The sequence below is a fragment of the Peromyscus maniculatus genome, chromosome 4 (genome assembly GCF_049852395.1).
Source record: "Peromyscus maniculatus bairdii isolate BWxNUB_F1_BW_parent chromosome 4, HU_Pman_BW_mat_3.1, whole genome shotgun sequence".
Lineage (NCBI taxonomy): Eukaryota > Metazoa > Chordata > Mammalia > Rodentia > Cricetidae > Peromyscus > Peromyscus maniculatus.
The window spans coordinates 138,326,504-138,347,444 of record NC_134855.1 but is presented as its reverse complement, the minus strand read 5'-3'; the positions used below and the strand labels follow the sequence as shown (position 1 = coordinate 138,347,444).

The window sequence follows — 20,941 nt, the reverse complement described above, 5'->3', positions numbered from 1 at the left end:
GGCTCTCATCTTGCTTGGTGGCCTGTAATTGTTCCAGCGGATCCGATGCCTTTTCTGGTATCCACAGATACTGCATGCACACGTGGTGCACAAACATACTCATTAAATAAATAAAAGTAAATGTTTTTACAATGGTGCAAAGCCGGGGGTGGTGGCACACTCCTAGTACATGGAAGGTTGGGGCAGGAAGATCTAGAGTTCAAAGACATCTTGTGCTGCAATGCCAAATTCAAGTTCATCCTAAGCTACGTAAGACCTTGTGAGCATACACATATAGATCTATATATATATGTGCACACACATATGCACACACATATACATCTATATACTAATCCACTTTGGTACCCACTCCCTCACTGATGGTCTTCCTTTTCTATTTTTTTCTTCTCATTTCATGGTTTTTGCTCAGCAGCACCTCAATCCCATTTAAATCCCACTTTCCACTGCATCCAGACAACAACCAGAGAGAGAGAAGGAGGGAAAAGGTGGGACTGTGGTTGTTGACTGCCTGTACTTCACACTCATGATCTGAAGCATGACTTTAAAATTAGCTACTAATGTAATCATACTACAATAATATGTTGTTGGGTTTTATTTTCTACTCTTTTTTGGCGGGGAGGACACCACCCAGCTCCCAAATAAGTAACACAGGGAGACTTATTCTTAATTATGAATGCTCTGGCCTTAGCTTGCCTTATTTCTTGCCAGCTTTTCTTAAATTAACCCATCTGTCTTTTGCTAGTGGGCTCTTACTTTTCTCTATTTCTGTACATCTTTCTTTCTTACTTGTTGCTGGTTGTGTAGCTGGGTGGCTGGCCCCCTAAAAGAGCAATAAAAAAGCTAACAACATTTTGACATACCAATGTGAGGTTCTCAAATTTCCATAAGGCCTGAGAAAGCTTGAAAAGAAAAAAAGAAAAAAAAAAAAAAAAAAGGATACGACTCCTTTGAGAGTTTCTGCCTGCTGGTGAGCCCTTGAGCAGTTGCTAGGTTAAGTAGGAACAAAACACTAAGTAAAAATGCCTGCCACAGCACAAGCAACAGCTAAAATGAGCTTTAGAAAGGTGGAATGCAATTCTTGGTCACCTACCTCTGACCTGGCCCTGGGTTTTAGGCTTGGTTTTCACAACCCAAGAAGCAGGCAGAGCCAGCCGAGGTTGCATACAGAGGAATCCAGGTGTAGCTTAGCAGTCTAAAATTTGCTAGTGCAGTCAAAAAACAAAAAACAAACAAATAAACAGAAACTAGAAATATGCAGTAGAAGAGATCCAGACCAAAAAAACCTCTAAGCAGGTTCCATTGTGTTTTACAATGTGCGTAGGCTTAAGAAAGAAAGAAAAAGGGTATGGACATTATAGAAAGAAAGAAATATAATAAAGTCTTTAAAGAGAGAAGTAAAATAATTTTTAAAAAAAAGGCCACGTAGAGATGGTAAATACAAAGGGAGTCTGGATCCTATATAGTATGTTGGTTTTGAATTTTTTTGAATGTTGATAAACAAACAATAAGCTGCTGGCAACCTAGATATTTTAGGGCTATCTTAACTTTAGAAAAGAAGTTTTAAAAATATATTTTTCACATGGAAATAAAAAATGCTTTGGAGTTTTGTTTCCACAGGAGATAAGAGGTTGTGGATTCCTTTGGGAATAATATGGATCAGATTTGATCAGGGGCGACCTCTTGAATCTTGACAGGTGATATCTATCAACAAAGGTTACTGCTGGTCTTCCCAGGGCTTGGTCATTATCTCAAAATTTTCTCAGGGACCCCTAAAAAAAATACCTTTGCCCACAGACAACAGGAAGAAGTCTAGAGAAAACTATGCCTACATTCCCAAGAGTTGGGGGTATGGATGGTTTTTGGTTATTTGGTGGGTTATGGATGTTTGTTATCATTTAGGAGATATAGAAATGATAAGATAGAAGGGTAGATTATTGAGCCTACTATAAAATAAGGGACAACTATTGATCTCAAATACTTTGTATTTGTAAGGACTTTGTATATATTGACACAAATTTAAGATAATTTTTGTTACAACACACATTATGTATGTTTCTGTTCTTATTTGGGGGATTTTTGTATATTGATAAAAATTTAAAGTTTTTTTTGTTACAATATATTGTATGTATGTTTCTATTTTTGATTGAGGTATTGTGCCTATGTAGTTCATAGAGAAATGTAGAATGAAGTTCTAGTTTTTGAAAGCTATTATTATAAACTATATAGGATAATCATAAACATAGGTTAGTAGTTAGTCATTTATAACAATCAAAATTGTAGATATGTTAGTTATGTTTCCAGATCATACAGAGATATATTTTAGATATAGATAATCTTCAAATATTTTAAAGACCTACAGAATATGGCATTTAAAATGTTTTGTTAATTTAAGGCTTTTCATGACAATGAGACATATCTGCTCCTGGCAGCACCAATTTAGTTCAAGATGATGGGCATTGAAGAAACTCCTTATGCAGTTTGCTTTCAATGTGGCAAGACTAGCCATTTGGGCAAGAAGCTGCTCTTGCCTGAACTAATTGACAGTATGTTGTATAAACTGGACATGCAGGACTATAGGAAAGTGACCACTGAACTTTGCCAAAACAAGGCAGGACGGTCCTTCAGCGTTCCTGCTTCACAGAAGAAACCGCCAGACATTCTGCAGGCCACAGAGGAAAGTGACTGACAAACTTTGCCAATGTAGGCAGGACAGTCTTTCAAATTTCCTGCTTCATTGAAAAGTTTGCCAGATAATATGGGCCTGTAGGCTGAAGATGGATGCCCCAACGTTGCAGAACTTTGGGTGATTATCTAGGCAGTCAGATGTCTCTGTCATTACTAGAGTTTTGGGAAGTTGTTTCCAATGCATTTTTTGTGTACTCAAATAATATTATATCCTTAGATATAATAGAAAGTAAATTAGGTATAAAATTTTGGATTTACTAAGAAAGGATAGATTGTGGAGTATTTTCTTTAAATTTACCAGACACAAATGAATTGGAATTCAACACATTGTGAATTTAATCTTCACTTGATAGTTGTTTTTATTGTATACAGTCTTACTATGTTAAAGTTAAAACCTTTCATTTTTGTTTAGGAAAAAAGGAGGAAATGTTGATGAATATTATTTTAAGGTTTAATGTTTATGTTGCATTTTTTTCTCTGTGAAGCTGTGTTACTGTACTTGTCTAAAACACCTGATGGTCTAATAAAGAACTAAATGGCCAATTTCAAGACAGGAGAAAGGATAGGTGTGACTGGCAGGCAGAGAGAATATATAGAAGGAGAAACCTGGAAGAAAGAGGAGGACTCCAGGGGCCAGCCACCCAGCTACACAGCAAGCCATGGAGTAAGAGTGAGATTTACAGAAGTTAGAGAACAGGAAAAGCCCAGAGGCAAAAGACAGACAGGATAATTTAAGTTAAGGAAAGCTGGCAAGAAACAAGCCAAGCTAAGATTGGGCATTTATAAGTAAGAGTAAGCCTCCCTGTGATTTATTTGAGATCTGGGTGGTGGGCTGCCCAAAAGAGAAAAAACAAACAACAACAAATATATATGTACAAAAATGTCATAACAAACCCATTATTTTTTATGCTAACTAAAAATAATAAAAAAGAAGAAATGCCTGTTGTCCTTCATTTCTGTCCTTCATGATACCTTTTCCTGTGTCCTTTTTCTCCTATTTCACTGAGAAAATATATTTACAGGACATAAACAGTCAGAACATCCACAGGTGGTCATCATGTCTCTCTTCTGCTTGCATGGGTAGGCTATGCCAGAATCTGACCAACCTTTCTGCCTGGGCAATAACTTTCAGCCCTTCTACCAATACCCTGTAGATCTCCAGCAATTCCTTCCTCTCTCCCACACCATCGTTTTTCCTGCTAAAATACTGCTTATTTTGAGACAAGGTTTCACTTTGTTGCCCAGGCAGTCCTTGAATTCTTTTTTTTGTTGTTGTTGTTTTTGTTTTTGTTTTTGGAGACAGGGTTTCTCTGTAAAACAGTCAGTTTTCTCAGTTTTTTCCTCAACTCTCTCTAAGCAGATTCATGCCACGATTGCTGTACCCAAACCCCTGACTGGGGTCAACAAGAGTTTCACTTTGCCAAATCGGCAGACAACTTTGTGCAAATAAGAAAGCATTGGTACCACTACAAAACACTATAAAACGTGATCTTTGTTTATCTTTTGATTCAAGGCTTCATGTAGCCTAGACTGGCCTCAAATTCACCTTGGAGCAGAGGAGGACCTTGCCTTTCTAATCCACTGCCTATATATACCTCAGTAAACTTAAAACAGATGAATGCTGCTGTGAATCTCTCTGTCTCTGTCTCTGTCTCTCTGTCTCTCTGTCTCTCTCTCTCTCTCTCTCCATCCTTTCCCAGCCCCAACCTACTCAGGGAAGTTATTCAAGCCCAAGTGTGGGGCCTTCACGACATTAGCTCTTACATGTAATAAGGACAGGGGTCATGGCCTGGGGCTGTTCAACCACACAGTGTATCTTTGCCTCTATTTCCTGGGTTAAAAGTGAGAAGAATCAGAGTTTACCTATGGTCCTGTTGAATGAGGTAGCGCTTCATCATTGTTCTCCACTATAAGTTAAATGAGAAAGCCCAGAGGGAAACATGGAAAAGCCCAGGACAAGCCAGTGTGTCCCGAGTACACAGCAGAGGAGGGGGGTGCCCTGGTAACATAAATTTGTCACCAGTCAAACTGTAAAATATATGCTGCTGTAGGGCATCATGTAATTTCAAAGAGGATGTTTGGCAGAATAAAGCCCAATGCTAACCACCTGGAATTCATAAGTTCTCACCATCTCCCAACTGAGAAAGCCCTTCAGCTCCACCTATGACTCCCCAAAGCTCTTCCTGTCCTGGGGACCTCCCGGGAGAGCCTTCTGGGTGCAGGAAGGTCTGGGAGCGCCCTTGGCACCATCTCTTGTAGAACTCAAGTCATCCCTAGGCAGGTGAGCGCACAGCAATAACCACAGTCAGGCCAACAGGTGTTATTAAAAGGAATTTAATAATCTTAATTAAAAATCCATAACAGCGAATTCCGTCACAGGCCTTGGCAGCTGGAAGTAACTCCAGGGGCACAAGCCCCTTGGGGATATGGTCAGATCCCATCTTGGAGGCATGGAGCTACTTTAATACAATATCAAAGATCCATGAGAATTTTTTTTTTAAAAAAAGTTTTAAATATATTAGACTCTTTTGATTGCCATTTTTACACAAAGCTGCTGATACAGTATACAGAGTTTTAACTTTTTTTCACATAAAATACATTTTTTTTCCTTAAGTGTTCTCTGTACATCAGTGGCTTCTGGTCTGGTGAGTTATTGCGGAGGGCTGGGTGTCTGCAGACTTTTCCTGGGTGCGCAGAGTCAGGCCCCCCACAGTGGCACGTTAAAGGGCCCACAAGAAGCAGGCCCTTTGGCCAACAAGGGACTCCTGCGGAGGAGTGGCCTGGGGCTCTCCAGGAAAGTGGTGGGTCACTTCAGTGGAGCTGTCCCCTGGCCATGTGACCCTTGGCTTTTCTGTGCCCTGGGGAAGGGGAGGCTGTCACCAGGCTACAACTAGCGAGCGTTCAGACAGTCCTTCTGGCATCATGTAAGGGTGGCCCCTCTGCAAAGCATCCTGGTACTCTGCTTTGGGAAAGCAGGTAGGAGAGAAGCTCAGGGTCAAAGGGTATCAGACACTAAGAGCCAAAACTCTCACACTGTTACAAAGCTAGACTGTGCCAGGCCAACCAGGGAGCATATTTTATTTTTATTTATTTATTTTGTTTTTTGAAGACAGGGTTTCTCTGTATAGCCCTGACTGGCCTTGAACTCAGAAGTACACTGCCTGTCTCTGCCTCCCCAGTGCTGGGATTAAAGGTGTGTGCCACTATGTCTGGCTGGGTGCCACACTCTGGCAACCTTTCCAAACATCTAAAAGTTCATCAAACAGTGCAGAGAAGCTTCGTTAATGCTGAATATTTGATAAAGAATTATATCCCCAAAGTCTTCAGTAGACCTGGGCTTAAGATTCATTCCAATTCCCTGAGCTACTGGCCAGAAGTTCACAATCTGGTGATAGCTACCAGTTTCTAGTTAGTTAGGTAACATAAGGTGTGTGCAGGGACCACAGCTCATAGGGAACTGCAGGGCACCCGGTTTGGAAATAGATGTCTTCAGTTTGCCTAGAACGGCTACCAAGACACGGGTTCCTGGTAAGAGTGGGGCATCTGGTGAACTTTGCCAAGCTTTCCCAAGCCCCTGGATCCCCTCCTTCCATGGAGAGAGGCTGACACACAGGGGAAGGCTTGCTATGAATAGGAAGGAGTAGTTGTTCTCACTCCCAATATCCATTGGGGGAAGGAGAGAAGACTGTATGATTCATGTACAAAGATGAGCTAGAGATGACTGTAAATGCGAGGGATGCTTCTGAGAGCAAATTGCTAACTTCTAATTCTTCCAGACACTGACCTCAGACTGCTGTTATATTGCTCTCCGGGGATGCTGGCCTGAAGGTTACCTCTGAAGGCTCTAGGTGGACTGGTGTGGTGTCTGCCTGGGACCCAAGATCTACCATCTGCACTTAGTGGCAAATGTTACCTCAGTGTGGTCAGAAAGCTGCATCCCAACTAAAGAGATTCACATGAAGAACTGCAGGAGCTGCAAAGCACAGGGGTACTGGTCAGAATAATGAATGAGTCTGGGGATGCCCACAGTCCTCAAGGGATCAAAGTCCTTGCTGCCTGGCTGGTCCGTCATCTGCAGAAACTAACACCACGCCTGGTGTGTCTCAGCACCTCAACAGGTCACATGAGTGAATTAGTGGGTGGCCCTGGCTCATGCACTGGAGGTTATTCCTCATTGTGGCTCTCAATATTCCAAAGAGTCACAGGGAAAGGCCCTGGGGACTTGGAGCCCAAACAGGGAACATGTGTTTATCCCTGGTGGAAAGCATGAACAATAGCCCATGAGTCCACACTGTTTGAGGCTAGCTCCCATGGAAGGGGCAGCTAAGTTTCCCATCCCTCAGGTAGCCAGGGATGGCCCAGGAGGCAGGAAGAAGTGCTGGGGGTGGAGGAGGAATGACCTGGATGGCTCAGAGAGGGCAATAAATGCCTTCACTCTCTGGCTCCTGAGCAAAGATCTCAGAAACCCTGGGCAGCTAACTCCTAAGAGTATGTGGCTGGCTGCCTGGGCACTGCCCACCTTGTGGCTAAAGTCAGCTCCAGAGGCATTTTAGTGTCTGTCAGAGCCAAATACTGGTTTAAAGCCACAGGTGTGTGTTTTGATCATCTCCCCTTTCATCCATGGGCTGTAGAGCCTAGCTAAGGCCCCAGGGATTCCAGAAACTGACGTTGTTCTCCCATGCTGCCCCACCATGCCAGGTTGCATTTGCCCTAGAGTTGGGGTGGGGGTGACCCAGTGTTGTGTACCTCCTTCTGCATCCAGCAGCCTCCAGGGCATCTGGCCCACACTCCTGATCCTGATAAAGCATCACCCCAACCTAGTCAGGTCCTGATTCATCTCCAGTCTACTGAGGTCCCAAGGCCACAGGGGAGACAAAGACCAACTAATGACAAACCTCACTACTAAGGTTATGGCACAGGGGGCCATGACCGTGTGGGTATCTGTCCCTTACATCCGAATCTAGACTTAGGGACCCTCTCAGGGCTCTAAGAGGTAGTTTATGGACAAATACAAGGAGCACAGAGCAAGGAACAAGCTTGCAGCTTGCCAGTTACACCAGAAGATTTTGGTGGAGCCGGTGTGTCGCACCCAAGGTATAGAGCACAATTTCCATGGGAGAGTGTGGTGGCGAAGTGGTGTGGGCTTCCTTCTCCAGTATCAGGAAGGCTAGGGCAGCAAAGCTGTAGAGCTGGGATGAGAGCCGACTCCAGCCATGCCACCCTCTCCTGAACGCAGCACAGGATAGTGGCCATGGGCACCGTAGTTTGCAGCTTTGGGCATTACCACTCCAGTGAAAACGGTCTGGGAGCTTTGAGACCTCCTGGAAGGAGCTAACAAGTGACCTTTGACAAACACGTCTTACATAGCATTACAGAAAAGGCGAAGCTTGGAAGGCCATGGGCCTGAGAATACTCTGCACACGCGACTGGGTATGGTGGGAGGGTGGTGTGCAGGCCAGCCTCAACTGCTCAGTGTGATGGCTCAGACTGAGAAGAGCTGGCTGAGCTGGGCTGGACCAAAACAGCCTGAAAACCACAACAGCTAGGGTGCTGTGTTATATCAGCGTTAACCAGTGTGTCCTCAGCAACACACTCCCCCTTTCCCTGGGAGGCACCCCCACAGAAGCTCCCAAATAAATTCATTTTTCAAACACCAGACAATAAAACCCAATCGTGACACTATCTTGAGAAAAGGCAAATTCAGTTACGTCCCACCTAGAATTTTACAGCCTCAAGGAATGCTTTAACCAAACACAGTTTGGAAAATACCAATGTGCGGCACCCTACCCAACTCCTGTGCTTCCGTAAAAGACCAGACCCAAACAAGATTTGGTTTCTCCTGAGAGTGCATGACCTGGTTTCCAAGCTTGGCCCTCGAATGGTCACACACCTGCCTACGGACATGTGCACGAGAGTGGTTCTCAGCAAGGCTGTGGGGAGCAGGCCTGCACCCATTGATCTGATCCTCATTGAATCCTGTCCCTGCTAGGTGTGGGAGATGGCCTAACCTGGTATGACTCAAAGCAGAACTGTGGGGCTCAGCTGAGCAGGTATGGAAGCCAACTGGCGTGCCAAGACTGTCTTGGACCCATTCTTCTGGGAATAACCCACAAATTCTCAGCCCCACCAAGAGCTCAGGTATGACATTCCCACATACTGAAGTGTGTGTGTGTGTGTGTGTGTGTGTGTGTGTGTGTGTGTGTGTGTGTGTGTGTGTGTGTGAAAGGGGGGTGGGTGTTAGTCCTGGTCCCGAGAAGCCTTTACAAAGTACGGAACGGAGATTCCCAAGCCCGCCCTCCCTGAATCAGACTGCAGAGTGCGTTGGGGCCGCTATGCTTCAGATGCAGGCGTTGGGGCGAGGAAGCAACATGGAGGTGAGTGGGGATGCTGTGGGCAGCTGGGCATGAGGTAAGGTCAGCGTTCCTCTGGGAAGCAGCCCCCCCCCTCTGCCTGGCTGCCACCTGCCACCTCCCCAGCCAAGGCTGGCTTGGGTTCCAGGGACACCTCTCCGAGACAGTGCTCTCTCTCTCTCCTCCAGCTCCCAGACACTAGGAGATCCGGCAGCAGCCATGGACTTTCTCCTCCATCTCCTCCATGGGGGCCTTGAACTTCAGGAGCGGGGGGTCTCCGCTGGTGACCGTGTAATACACCGAGGTCCCGTTGCTGCTGTAGGGGGAAGTTCTGCCTCCGATCAAGGGGGCCTTGCCTTCGCTGCTGCTCTCCCCTGACCTGGCCACACTGCCGCCCAGGTGGGTGCTTAAGAATGGGTGACTGAGCAGCTTGGCTGCGGCCCGCTGCCTCTTCAGCTCCAGGAGCGTTTGGGGGCTCTGCTCCTTGAAGCCGCTCCAGGGTGGGGGGACCTCAGGCACACCGGGGTTGCCGTAGGCCATGCTGTAGTCAGGCATCTCGTGCATCTTCCATATGTCCCCATTGGCCAGTGCGTACTGGTAGGTGCTGACAGGAGCCCGGAGGCCATTCTCCACAGGCCCATCCAGTTCCCCCCGTGAGATCTTGGTAGAGAATTCGGAGAGCAGCACTGGCTTCTCCAGCCTGGGGTTCTGGAGGGAAGGAGAAGAGCATCAGTACCGCCCCGCAGCTAGAGGGCCTGTACCCACCAGCCACCTGCACCTCTGCTGAGGGACCTGAGTGCTGGAACCCATCCTCCATCTGTTTCTCTACCTCGGGGCATTTGGGCCTGTGTTCTGGTAGGGCAGACCAAAGCCCACCCCAGTCCCAGGGCTGAAGCTAATGAACATGTTTTATTGCCAGTGTCCCGGAATGAGTTAATAGAAATGGAATCAGTGAGACTCAACGTTGAGACTTTTGCTAGAACAACTGGAAAGAGGTTTCTATAAGAACCGCAGTTGGTAAAGATGCTGTAAGCTGTGGGCTGCGGAAGCAGAGGGTCAAAGGTGTTTTCTCTGCTTGTAAGAGAAGCTGGCATCAAGGAACACTGGTCACAGGGAGCCTGACTTCGGGGTGTATTCTGAACCCCTAGTTCCTGCGGGGCCCAGACCTTTCCGGTTAGGTGAGCCAATAAATTCCCTTTTTTGTGTTAGTCAATTTTAGTTAGTCCCCCGACCCCATCACTCGTACCCCCTTTTTCCCCAGCAGGTCTCCACTTCATGTAAGAGTCTCACCTAAGGATCCTATACACTTAATAGTCCTTGGATAATAAGAGCTTGAAAGGTAGCTAATGTCCAGAAACTATAAACAAAAAGGCTGAAACAGCTGATAATAGCCAAGAACTAACCTGCTGTGAAGTCACCATGAACAAAGTCATGAGACACATGTTTAAAAAAACAAAACAAAACTGGAAAGTCATTCGTGACACGAATGGCAATGAAAAAAGAATGATTTCCCAAATAGAAAAGAATCAATTGGTTGATTGATTGGGTTGGAGAGCTAGCTCAGGCATGGTGGCACAAACCTGTAATCCCAGCACTTAGAAAGAAGGCTGAAGCAGGAGGATCATGGGATCAAGGCTTGTGCATGGAGCAAAGCCCTGTCTTCACACACACACACACACACACACACACACACGAGAGAGAGAGAGAGAGAGAGAGAGAGAGAGAGAGAGAGAGAGAGAGAGAGAGAGAAGAGAGAGAGAGAATGTTTTACACACAAAACTGTCTCTATGTATAGACTTTTCTTTCTTCTCAGCCTTTATACAGCAGTAGGTATTAAAAGTCCTCTATTAGAAGCAATAGGAGGATGTGTGTAGATTATGTGCAGACATTACCCCATTTTACACATGGACTTGAGCATCTGCAGATTTTGGTATCTGAGGGAAGCCAAGTCCTGAAACTAACACCCCACCGCCACCACCAATGAGCACTGAGTAATAACTGCAAGTATTGCCACTTAAAAACTACAGATTAGACAATCACAACTACATGACTGTGGTGGTATGAAAGAAAATGGCCCTCACAGGGAGTGGTACTATTAGGATGTGTGGCTTTGTTGGAGGAAGTGTGTCACTGTGGAGGTGGGCTTTGAGGTCCCATATATCCTCAAGCCACACCCAATGTTTCAGACCACTTCCTGTCGCCTGCAAGATGTAGAACTCTCAGTTCCTTCTCTAGCACCATGTCTGCCTGCCTGCCACCACGTCCCACCATGATGATAATGGACTAAACCTCTGAAAGTGTAAGCCACCACCCAATTAAATGTTTTCCTTTATAAAAGTTGCTGTGAGGGCTGGAGAGATGTCTCAGCAGTTGAGAGCACCAGCTACTCTTCCAGAGGACCTGGGTTCAGTTCCCAGCACCCATATGGCAGCTCACAACTGTCTGTTAACAGTTTCAGGGGATCTGATACCCACGGCAAAACGCTAATGCACATAAAATAATAATAAAAATAAAAATAAAGAGTTGCTATGGTCATGGTGTCTCTTCACCCTAACTAAGACAGAAGTTGGTATCAGGAGTGGGGTATTGCTGTGATAGGCCAGACCATATTTTGTTAGAGGAATTTGGATTTTGGTATGTTGGGTTAGGAAAGCAGTGGAATGCTTTAAGTACTGCATAATGGGCAGTAGGAACATAGAAGACAGTGGTGCTGAGGATTATTTGAACTGTGGGGGGCTGACTCAAGAGGTTTCAGAAGAGAAAAATTTTAGTATGTTGCCTAGATATCATTCTTGTGATGTTTTGGTGAAGAATGTGCCTTTTGCCCTTGTCCAAGGAGTCTGCCCGAGGCTAAAGTGACGAGTTTTGTATTAATTCTATTGGCAGAGAAAATCTCAAAGTAGCCTACTATAGACTCTGTTGTGTGATTATTAGTGGAAATTCTAATGAAGATTAATAATGAAAAGAAGCAAGCTGAGCAGGATAAATTACAAAATATAAAATTTGAGGAGAAAAGAAGCACCAGGAAGTGGAATGAAGCTAAATCCCGTGTTCAAGGAGATAAACAGATTAAGAAATGGAATAAAGGGAATGAGGACCTCAGGGCAAGATCCTACCCAGATAAATTTCTAATTTGTGAAAAGGAATTAAAGAAAAGCTTAAGCCGGGCGGTGGTGGCGCACGCCTTTAATCCCAGCACTCTGGAGGCAGAGCCAGGTGGATCTCTGTGAGTTCGAGGCCAGCCTGGGCTACCAAGTGAGTTCCTGGAAAAGGCACAAAGCTACACAGAGAAACCCTGTCTCGAAAAAACAAAACAAAACAAAAAAAGAAAGAAAAAAAAGAAAAGAAAAGTAAAGAAAAGAAAAGCTTAGAGTTAGGTGTGGTGGTGCACGCCTTTTAATCCCAGCACTGGGAAGGCAAAGGCAGGAAGATCTCTGAGTTTGAAGCCAGCCTGGTTTATAGAGCAAATTCCAGAACAGCCAAGCTTGGGCAGTGAATGAAACCACTGAAAACAGAAGGCCAGTGAAGATGTAATTGAACAAAGGGGCCATGTTCCAGCTTCAGCAAGCAGTAGAATTCGGCATCTTCAGCCACATGGTTCTGTAGTTAAGGATAGAAGAAAGGGGCTAAGAATTTGCCTCTGAGACTAAGGAAAGCTGCTAAGGCCAAGCATGTGTCAAGTGTGTCCCTGAATGGGGACCTTGAGAGGCCATTGCATGAAGCTGTGAAGTTGAAGCCTGGATTGCTTTGGAGACACCAAGATGTTGGAGATGCCAGAGTCATGGGATACCTCCTGAGGAATACAAGCTGCTAACAGGAAGTGGAACCAGCCCAAGAGAGAGAAGTGTGTACAGTCAACAAGGGTGAAAGAAGTTGGAGATCTGAAGAGCACTTTAACATCAGACATGGAGACATAGAGTTCGGAGTTTGCCCAGCTGGTTTTCGGTCTTCCTTTTGTCCAGTATTTCCTCACTAGGTTCCCTTCCCTATCTTTTGGAATAATAATGTATATACTGTGCCATTATATGTTGGAAGTATGTCATCTATTCTTTGATTTTGATTTTACAGGGGATTACTGTTAAGAGATTGCATGAATCTCAGAAGAGACTTTGAACTTTAGACTTTTAAATATGTTTGAGACTGTTATAGACTATGGAGACTTTTGAAGTTGAACTGAATGAATTTTTGCATTATGATATGGCTACAAGCCTTTAGGGGTCAGGGAGTGGAATGTGGTGGTTTGAAAGAAAATAGCCCCCAAAGGGAGTGGCACTATTAGGAGGTGTGTCCTTGTTGGAGTGGGTGTGTCCTTGTTGAAGTGTGTCCCTATGGATGTGGGTTTGAGGTCTCATATATGCTCAAGCCACACACAGTGTCTTAGTTTACTTCCTGCAAAATGTAGAACTCTCAGCTCCTTCTCCAGCACCAGGTCTGCCTGCATGTTGCCATTCCCACCATGATGATAATGGATTAATCCTCTGAAACTGCAAGCCACCTAATAAATGTTTTCCTCTATAAGAGTTGCCATGGTCATGGTGTCTCTTCACAGCAATAGAAACCCTAAGAAAGACAATGACTTTCTAAAAAAGGCAAAATTCTGAAAGTATAAGATCATCAACAATACACATAACTGCATGCGCGTGCATTGTCCTCAGGTTCAATTTCATTACCATTTTGCATTCATGTGCTGTCACAACGTGCTCAAGTGGAACACTGGGGATCTTCTGGGACAGTGAAAGCATGTTGCCTGATACTGTAACAGTGGAGTCCACAGATGGTGCTACACAGAGTGAAGTCTGATATGATGTGTGCATCAGCCCTGGCTCATCAGTTACAGCACATGCAGTGCACAAGTGCAAAATGGTAACGAAATGGAATCTGAGGGTGATTTTCTACCTATTTAATTGTGTGTGTATGCGCGCGCGCGCGCGCGCACACGCGCGCACACACACACACACACACACACACACACTAAGACCAGAGGCCCCTCCCTGACTCCGGAGCTCACCAATTCAGCTAGACTGACTAATCAGAAAGCCCCAGAGGTTCTCCTGTCTCCATCTCACAGGCACTAGGATACACTAGGTGTGTTTTTCGAATCCAACTTTTTTTTAAAGACAGGGTCTTACCATGTAGCTCTGGCTACTCTGTAACTCACTTTATAGACTAGGCTGGCCTTGAACTCAGAGATGCCTCTGCCTCTCTGCCTCCTCTGCCTCCTCTGCCTCCTCTGCCTCCTCTGCCTCCTGCCTCCTGCCTCCTGCCTCCTGCCTCCTGCCTCCTGCCTCTGCCTCCTGAGTGCTAGGATCAAAGGCATACAACACCACACCTGCCTGGCTCTTTTTCTTCAATGTGTGTGCTGGAGACTCACTCTCATGTCCCCATGCTTGCATGGCAAACACCTTCCTAGCTGAGCCATCTCCCCAACTACTCCGCTTATTTTTCTATAAACATAAAGTTGCTTCAAATCTCAGTCTATTATTGAGAAAGAGAAAAAGTATGCATTCGAGGTCTGAGTCCACTGATTCCCTTTGTAAAGTCATTAAGGTAAGATAAGGAAGGGCTCATTCCCTGCTCCTGTTGGGGAAGCAGACTCTTTGTGAATTCAAGATTCAGCTTTGCCCCTACCCCATCACCACAGCCAGAGAAGATGTTCCTGGCTGGAGGTGTAATAGACGTCAGTACTAGGGCTGCTGAAGACTGCTCTCATCTACAATTCCCAACCTATGGAATTCAAGAAGCTGCCAAAGACTTGGACAAGCGCCCAGTCCATCTCTGTGTGCTCACACACATCTGTGATGAGCTTATATATGTAAGCATGGAGAGGTCCTTGTGCTGAGCACCAAATCAACCTAATTAGGGCTGGTGACAAGGAGAAACTAGAAGAATGGGCAAGCCTGTGCAAAACTGATCTGGACTGGAAGCCCTGTGAAGTGGTTGGTTGTAGTTACATAGTTATGTTGTGGTTACAGACTATGGCACACAATCAGAGCAAAGAGGTGATTGAAGAGCGCTTCAAATGCAAGCAATAAAATTATTTGGCTCAAAAATAACTAAGAGATTATATTAGATTGGGATGGGCCCTTCTAAGAGGGGCCCTAGGAAAATGGCTTGATTGGTAAAGTGCCTGCCACATAAGTGTTAAGACCTGAGTCTGGACTCCCAGCATCCACTCAAAAAGCTGAGTGTGGTCCCTAATACAGAGTTGGCAGGGACAGATGGACCTCTGGAGATCACTGGCCAGCCTAGCTAATTAGTGAGCATTCAGTTCAGAATGAGAACCTGTCTCAAAAACAACAACAAACAAACAAACAAACAAACAAACGGTGGCGAGTGACTGATGGATATATCAGACATTGGCCTCCGGCCTGCACACACATGTTCACTCATATGAATATACCTATACCTGTAAATACACTATATAAATAAAAGTATGTTTTAAATAAAAAGAAACGGAGGTATACACATACACAAGGAAGAAGGCTTGTGAAGACAGAGGTGGAGATCAAAGTCACACTAGAGTGAAGGGACACCCAAGCCACCAGAAGCTGGGAAGAGGCCTTGGCACAGACCTCCCCTTCAGGAGCACCAAGAGGAGCCAACTCTATCGACATTTTAGATTTCTAGACTTCAGACCCCTGAGTGTCTCCCATTTTAAGCCCCCAGTGTGACCTCTGCTACCACAGCTGAAGAAGACCACACACCATCTTCTGAGAGTGCCTAGAACCCAGGGCCACTGGTTAGTGCTGGAGCAGTTTCTCAGAGACTGTCCCAGAACCCTACTACATTTTTCAGAATACTCAACCAGATGTCACCTTGATAAACACCATTCTCAAATCTTTGTCCCCACAAAAGAAGGTCTTAGCCCTTAGCTCCTAGGGTAACTATCATGCTGAGCCTCTCTTCTGGGGAATTCAGGATCAGTTATTAGGGGACAAGCAGACCCATGGCAGTCACTCTGTCTCTGCCAATCATGAGCCTCTGGCATGTAAAGAGGTCTCAACTCTGACAAATATACCTAAGGGTTACCTCCTTAACAATATTAGCCACCACCGTCAGACAGGAGCTAGCTGTTTAAGGGCACTGCCCAGCTATTTCCCTCCTGATGGTTCTCAGATGAGGAAGTAGGACCAGGCTGGGCCCTGTCCTCCTCACAAGGTGGTGGTCAACACGAGAAGGCAAGAGGCCCCTCACCGGGTCCTTGTTCTCCTGGTCTGTCCTGGTCTCCCTGATGTCCCCGTTGTAGGTGGAGGTCCGCTGGTCCTCTGCTGTACTCCGCTGCTGCCACAAGATGGCCTCTCCCTCATACTCCTTCCGGTACAGGTTGGTTCTGTCTGACAGGCTAGCTCGACGCACCACCTTCCTGAGAGGGACAGAGGAGGTGCTGGGAAGGAGCCCTGTACAAGGAGCCACAGGCAGGCGTGTGCGGGGGTGGGGTGGGGGGGTGGGGGGGTGGCCCTGCACCACTCACCCACGGCTGCCTGCACTGGATGTCCTGCGGCTCAGGGATGACTTGTGCCTCAGCTGGGACTTCATGATCACGTCATGCTTGTGTTTAAGCTCCAACAGCAGGACCTTGAACTCCTCCTCCTCGCACAGGTCTGAAGAAGTACAAGATGTCAGTGGCAGAAGGCAAGGTAGGGACTCCATACCACAGGAGCCACCGTGTGAACCCGCCAGAAGCTCTGAGAACCTTCTGGGGCACAGAGGGAGGGAAGAAAGCAGCTCCTGCTTATTTCCTTAGAGGAGTGTGGGAATGGGAGACCTGGGCCTCCGAACTCCTGAAGTTCCCAGCTAAGACTCATACCATGCTGGTAGGCTTTGTCAACTTTGACACAAACTTAGGCGTATCTGGGAAGAGAGAATCTCAATTGAGGGACTGCCTCCATCAGGCTGTCCTGTGAGCAAGCCTGTGGGGCATCTTCTTGATTAATGATTGATCTGGTACCCCCGGGGAGGTGAGTGTGGGTTCTATAACAAAGCAGGCTGAGCAAGCCAAGGGAACAAGCCAGTAAGCAGCATCCCTCCATGGCCTCTCCTTCAGTTTCTGCTTTTTGTTCCCTCAATGATGGACTATGACATGGAAGTGTGAGCCAAATAAACCCATTCCTTCCCAAGTTGCTTTTGGTCAGGGTTTTAACCACAGCAACAGAAAAGCAAACAAGACATATACCCTTGATAGTGTCTGGGAGAGTCATAAAGTCTCCCTTGCTGTGGGATGGTCTGTATGTCAAATCTGTTGCTCTGATTGGTCAATAAATAAAACACTGATTGGCCAGTGGCCAGGCAGGAAGTAGGTGGGACAAGGAGAGAGGAGAATTCTGGGAAGCAGAAGGCTGAGGCAGAGACACTGCCAGCTGCCGCCATGACCAGCAGCATGTGAAGACGCTGGTAAGCCACCAGCCACGTGGCAAGGTATAGATTTATAGAAATGGGTTAATTTAAGATAAAAGAACAGTTAGCAAGAAGCCTGCCATGGCCATACAGTTTGTAAGCAATATAAGTCTCTGTGTTTATTTGGTTGGGTATGAGCGGCTGTGGGACTGGTGGGTGACAAAAGATTTGTCCTGACTGTGGGCAAGGCAGGAAAACTAAAGCTACACTCCCTGGTGTGAGCACTGAGAGAAACAAGCAGATCCCTCAAGTAGGAAATGAAGTAATAATGCTGAGAAATCTCCCTAACCCTACCAGCCAATTGACTGAATCTCTCTATTAATCTGTCCATCTATTGGATAACCTGGTCATCTGTACATAGGTTTCCCTCAGCCCACCCATCTACTTATCTATCCATCTGCCTACACATCCATCATCCACCCATCATTACATCCCACATCACATTACCTGTCTACCTTCATCTATCCACCCATTCATCTATCTATCTATCTATCTATCTATCTATCTATCTATCTATCTATCTATCTCTATCATCTACTTACCTACCTACTTTCAGTATGCAGCCATATGTTCAACCATACATCTACTCACCATCAAAAAAACCCTGCTAAGTATGTACGTACAAAGTATTAAGCTGTCTTACCTATTGGCATCTCATCCATGGATGTCCTGGCACTGAGGCTAGCTCCATGGGACACTAACAGCTCTGCCATTGGCATCTGCAACACAGGAAGAAGTTCATGTTCCCCATACTCAGGCCTTAAGGAGCCTAGGAGCTGGAGAGAGTACTCAAGACCTTTTAGGATGTGACCCAAAGAATGGTGGAGGAAAGTTGATTCCCAGGGAAGGCCCTGAACACTGATGCCACGAGAGAGCCCTGTCTAAAATGATGGGCTTGGCGCCTCCTCCTAGCATGTCTGGGTTACTACAAGGAGGAGAAACAGGAGGAGGAGGAATCGGTTGTAATTCCACAGCTGTCGGGTGTCTATGGTTGGCTGCACAGGCTGCGATCACATTTAGGAAAACACATTCTAGAGAAAGCACGCAAAGCAGAAACCAAGGGGATTTTCTCTTGGGCAAACTTGAGTCTTATCCTGTTAGGATGTTTAGGCCAATGTGTCTGCAACCTCCCAGAGCTGTCTCATCTACACTCACTGTGGCCAGTGCCTTGAGTGGGGCCTTGTTCTCTTGCACCAATTGCCAGCCCAAAGAACTTGGAATCAGCAGTTTCACCTTGTGCCTGACTACTCTACAGGGGACGGGAAGTACCTGTCCCCAGAAGGCTGCTGCATGCAGAGGCTCCCAGCCATCCCAGTCCTTCACATCCACACGCACTCCATGGTCCAGGAGGAGTTCAGCTGCCCGCAGGTATCCATTGGCTCCAGCTATGTGTAGCTGGAAGAGAGGAAAGAAGTCCAAGTAAGCACTCCAAAGGGGGCTGGCTCCACATTTGGAGGCAGGGTGTCCTTTCTCACCCCAAGCTTCAAAGCATCCTTGGGGCTAGAGAATGGAACAGAATGAGGTGGCAACACCAGCCAGGAAGGTTGCAGGGGATTACTAAGTGTGAGATAGAGAAGTACAATGGGAGGCAGAAAGATGGACTCTTCACCTGAGCCACAGAGAAGGGGTCTCAGAGGTTCAATATGGTCATTTGAAAATATACCTACCTATTCTTTGACATATCTTCTTTTAAAATGTGGAATCTGATTGCTCTGCCTTTGAATGTAGACCAGACTGGCTCACTTCTAACTAACTGAGAGGATATTACGAAGTGTCAGTGTATGATTTATGAGGCTGGGGCATGATAGGCATTGCTGCTTCTACCTTACGCTCTCCTGGATTCATCTGGGAGGAGGCAGTCATCTTGTGGAGCCCCAAGGAGCAGTTGTAAGAAGGCAAGAAGCTGAGGCCTTCTGCCTACACCGACATCAGCCATGCAAGGGAACCACACAAAGGAGACCAACCTCAGATGTGACTGTAGCCCTGGTCAATCTCATGGGAAATGCCAACTCAGAGTCACCCAGCTAAGCAATTCCTAACTCCCTGCTGCATAGAAATGTTGTATCTTTCTATAACTTGGCCTGTAGGATTGTGTGGTATACCTGTAATATGCTTTATATTGTAATAAGCAAAAAAAACTATTTCATTTTACCAGAGATATATGCTGGAGCATTGTCAGTTTTAATTTGTGCAGGTATACCCATGATGGCCATAACTTCTAGCAAATGAGTGATTACAGAATCAGCTTTTTCAGAACTCAAAGCAGTTGCCCATTGAAATCCTGAATAAGTATCAATTGTGTGGTGTACATATTTCAATTTTCCAAATTCTGCAAAGTGAAACACATCCATCTGCCATCTCAGTTTCTCTGAGTACCCTTTGGGTTACACCCTGCTGGTAATGGAGTCTGATTGTAAAAGGAATGGGTAGGACATTTCCATACAATTTCCTTGGCTTGTTGCCAGGTTAAGAAAAATCCTTTTTTAAACCTTTACTATTGACATGATGTTTTTTTATGAAATTATGAGGCCTCTAGCACATTTCCTCTCAAGCTGCTGACAGTGACAGCTGAGTTCCAAGAATCATTGGAGGTAACTAGGTGGCTCTGAGAAAGAGAGGAAGGCTCTGTCATTTATCTAGGACTAGTAAAGCATGTGGCACAAAGGCAGTCCTTATAACTGTGTGTTAACTGTATAGCTGAAGTTTTCCTGGTCCTGCCCAGCTCCCGTGGCCATGTGGCTGCTTGGACCCAAGTAAACACACAGAGGCTTATATTAATTAAAACTGCTTGGCCATTAGCTCAGGCTAACTACTGACTAGATCTTACACTTAAATTAACCCATAATTTTTATTTATGTTTAGCCACATGGCTTGGTACCTTTTCTCAGTTCTGCCTTTACATCTTGCTTCCTCTGTGTCTGGCTGGCAACTCCTGACTCCACCTTCCTGTTCCCAGAATTCTCCTCTCTGCTTATCCCACCTATACTATACTTCCTGCCTGACTACTGGACAATCAGCATTTTATTTACCGACCAAATCAGAGCAACACATATTCATAGCGTACAGAAAGGCATCCCCAGCATAACTGGATGGACTGCCAGATGGATAAATGATGGATGAAAGATGAACAGATGGATGGATGGATGGATGGATGGATGGATGGATGGATGGATGGATATATGGATGGAGTGATGGAGTAGTAGATAAAATCTGTTACAGTGACCTCAGGAAAGTTGAATGAGAAGGGCCGTGGTTTTCCAGGGCACAGTAGGCAGGGAATGGATGATACAAAGCAAGAGTATGTGGGTGAGTGAACAAATGGTGGTCCTTGAGGAGAGTGTAGGTACTGCCATCGAAACAAAGCAGATGGACATCAGAGCCAAGCCCTAGGGCTCCTGACTCCCAGCCCCAGGTGAGAATGGCCAGAGTCAGAAAGAGGCTGGACCCCAGCCTTAATCGTCTATATTCCCAGAACAGCAGGGGTCTAGAGGCTCAAAGTCACAAGGGTATAG

The 20,941-nt window shown here is 45.9% G+C and overlaps 1 protein-coding gene across 2 annotated transcripts in view; it reads right to left on the bottom strand.

Annotated features, from left to right (window-relative positions):
• Window positions 1-5,003: 5,003 nt before the first annotated feature.
• The window catches only part of Ppp1r16b (protein phosphatase 1 regulatory subunit 16B), a 101,936-nt gene continuing 85,998 nt past the window's right edge, over window positions 5,004-20,941 (bottom strand). Inside the window, exons 7-11 of one of the 2 annotated variants that reach the window (XM_006971055.4) lie at window positions 18,699-18,824; window positions 18,073-18,148; window positions 16,507-16,636; window positions 16,230-16,398; window positions 5,004-9,743 (exon numbers count right to left, since the gene is read on the bottom strand). In XM_006971055.4, the coding sequence (XP_006971117.2) occupies window positions 9,234-9,743; window positions 16,230-16,398; window positions 16,507-16,636; window positions 18,073-18,148; window positions 18,699-18,824 (1,011 nt within the window). In that variant the 3' untranslated portion in view covers window positions 5,004-9,233. The remainder of the gene's footprint in view (window positions 9,744-16,229; window positions 16,399-16,506; window positions 16,637-18,072; window positions 18,149-18,698; window positions 18,825-20,941) is intronic. The other variant, XM_015999530.3, reaches the window with a different exon arrangement.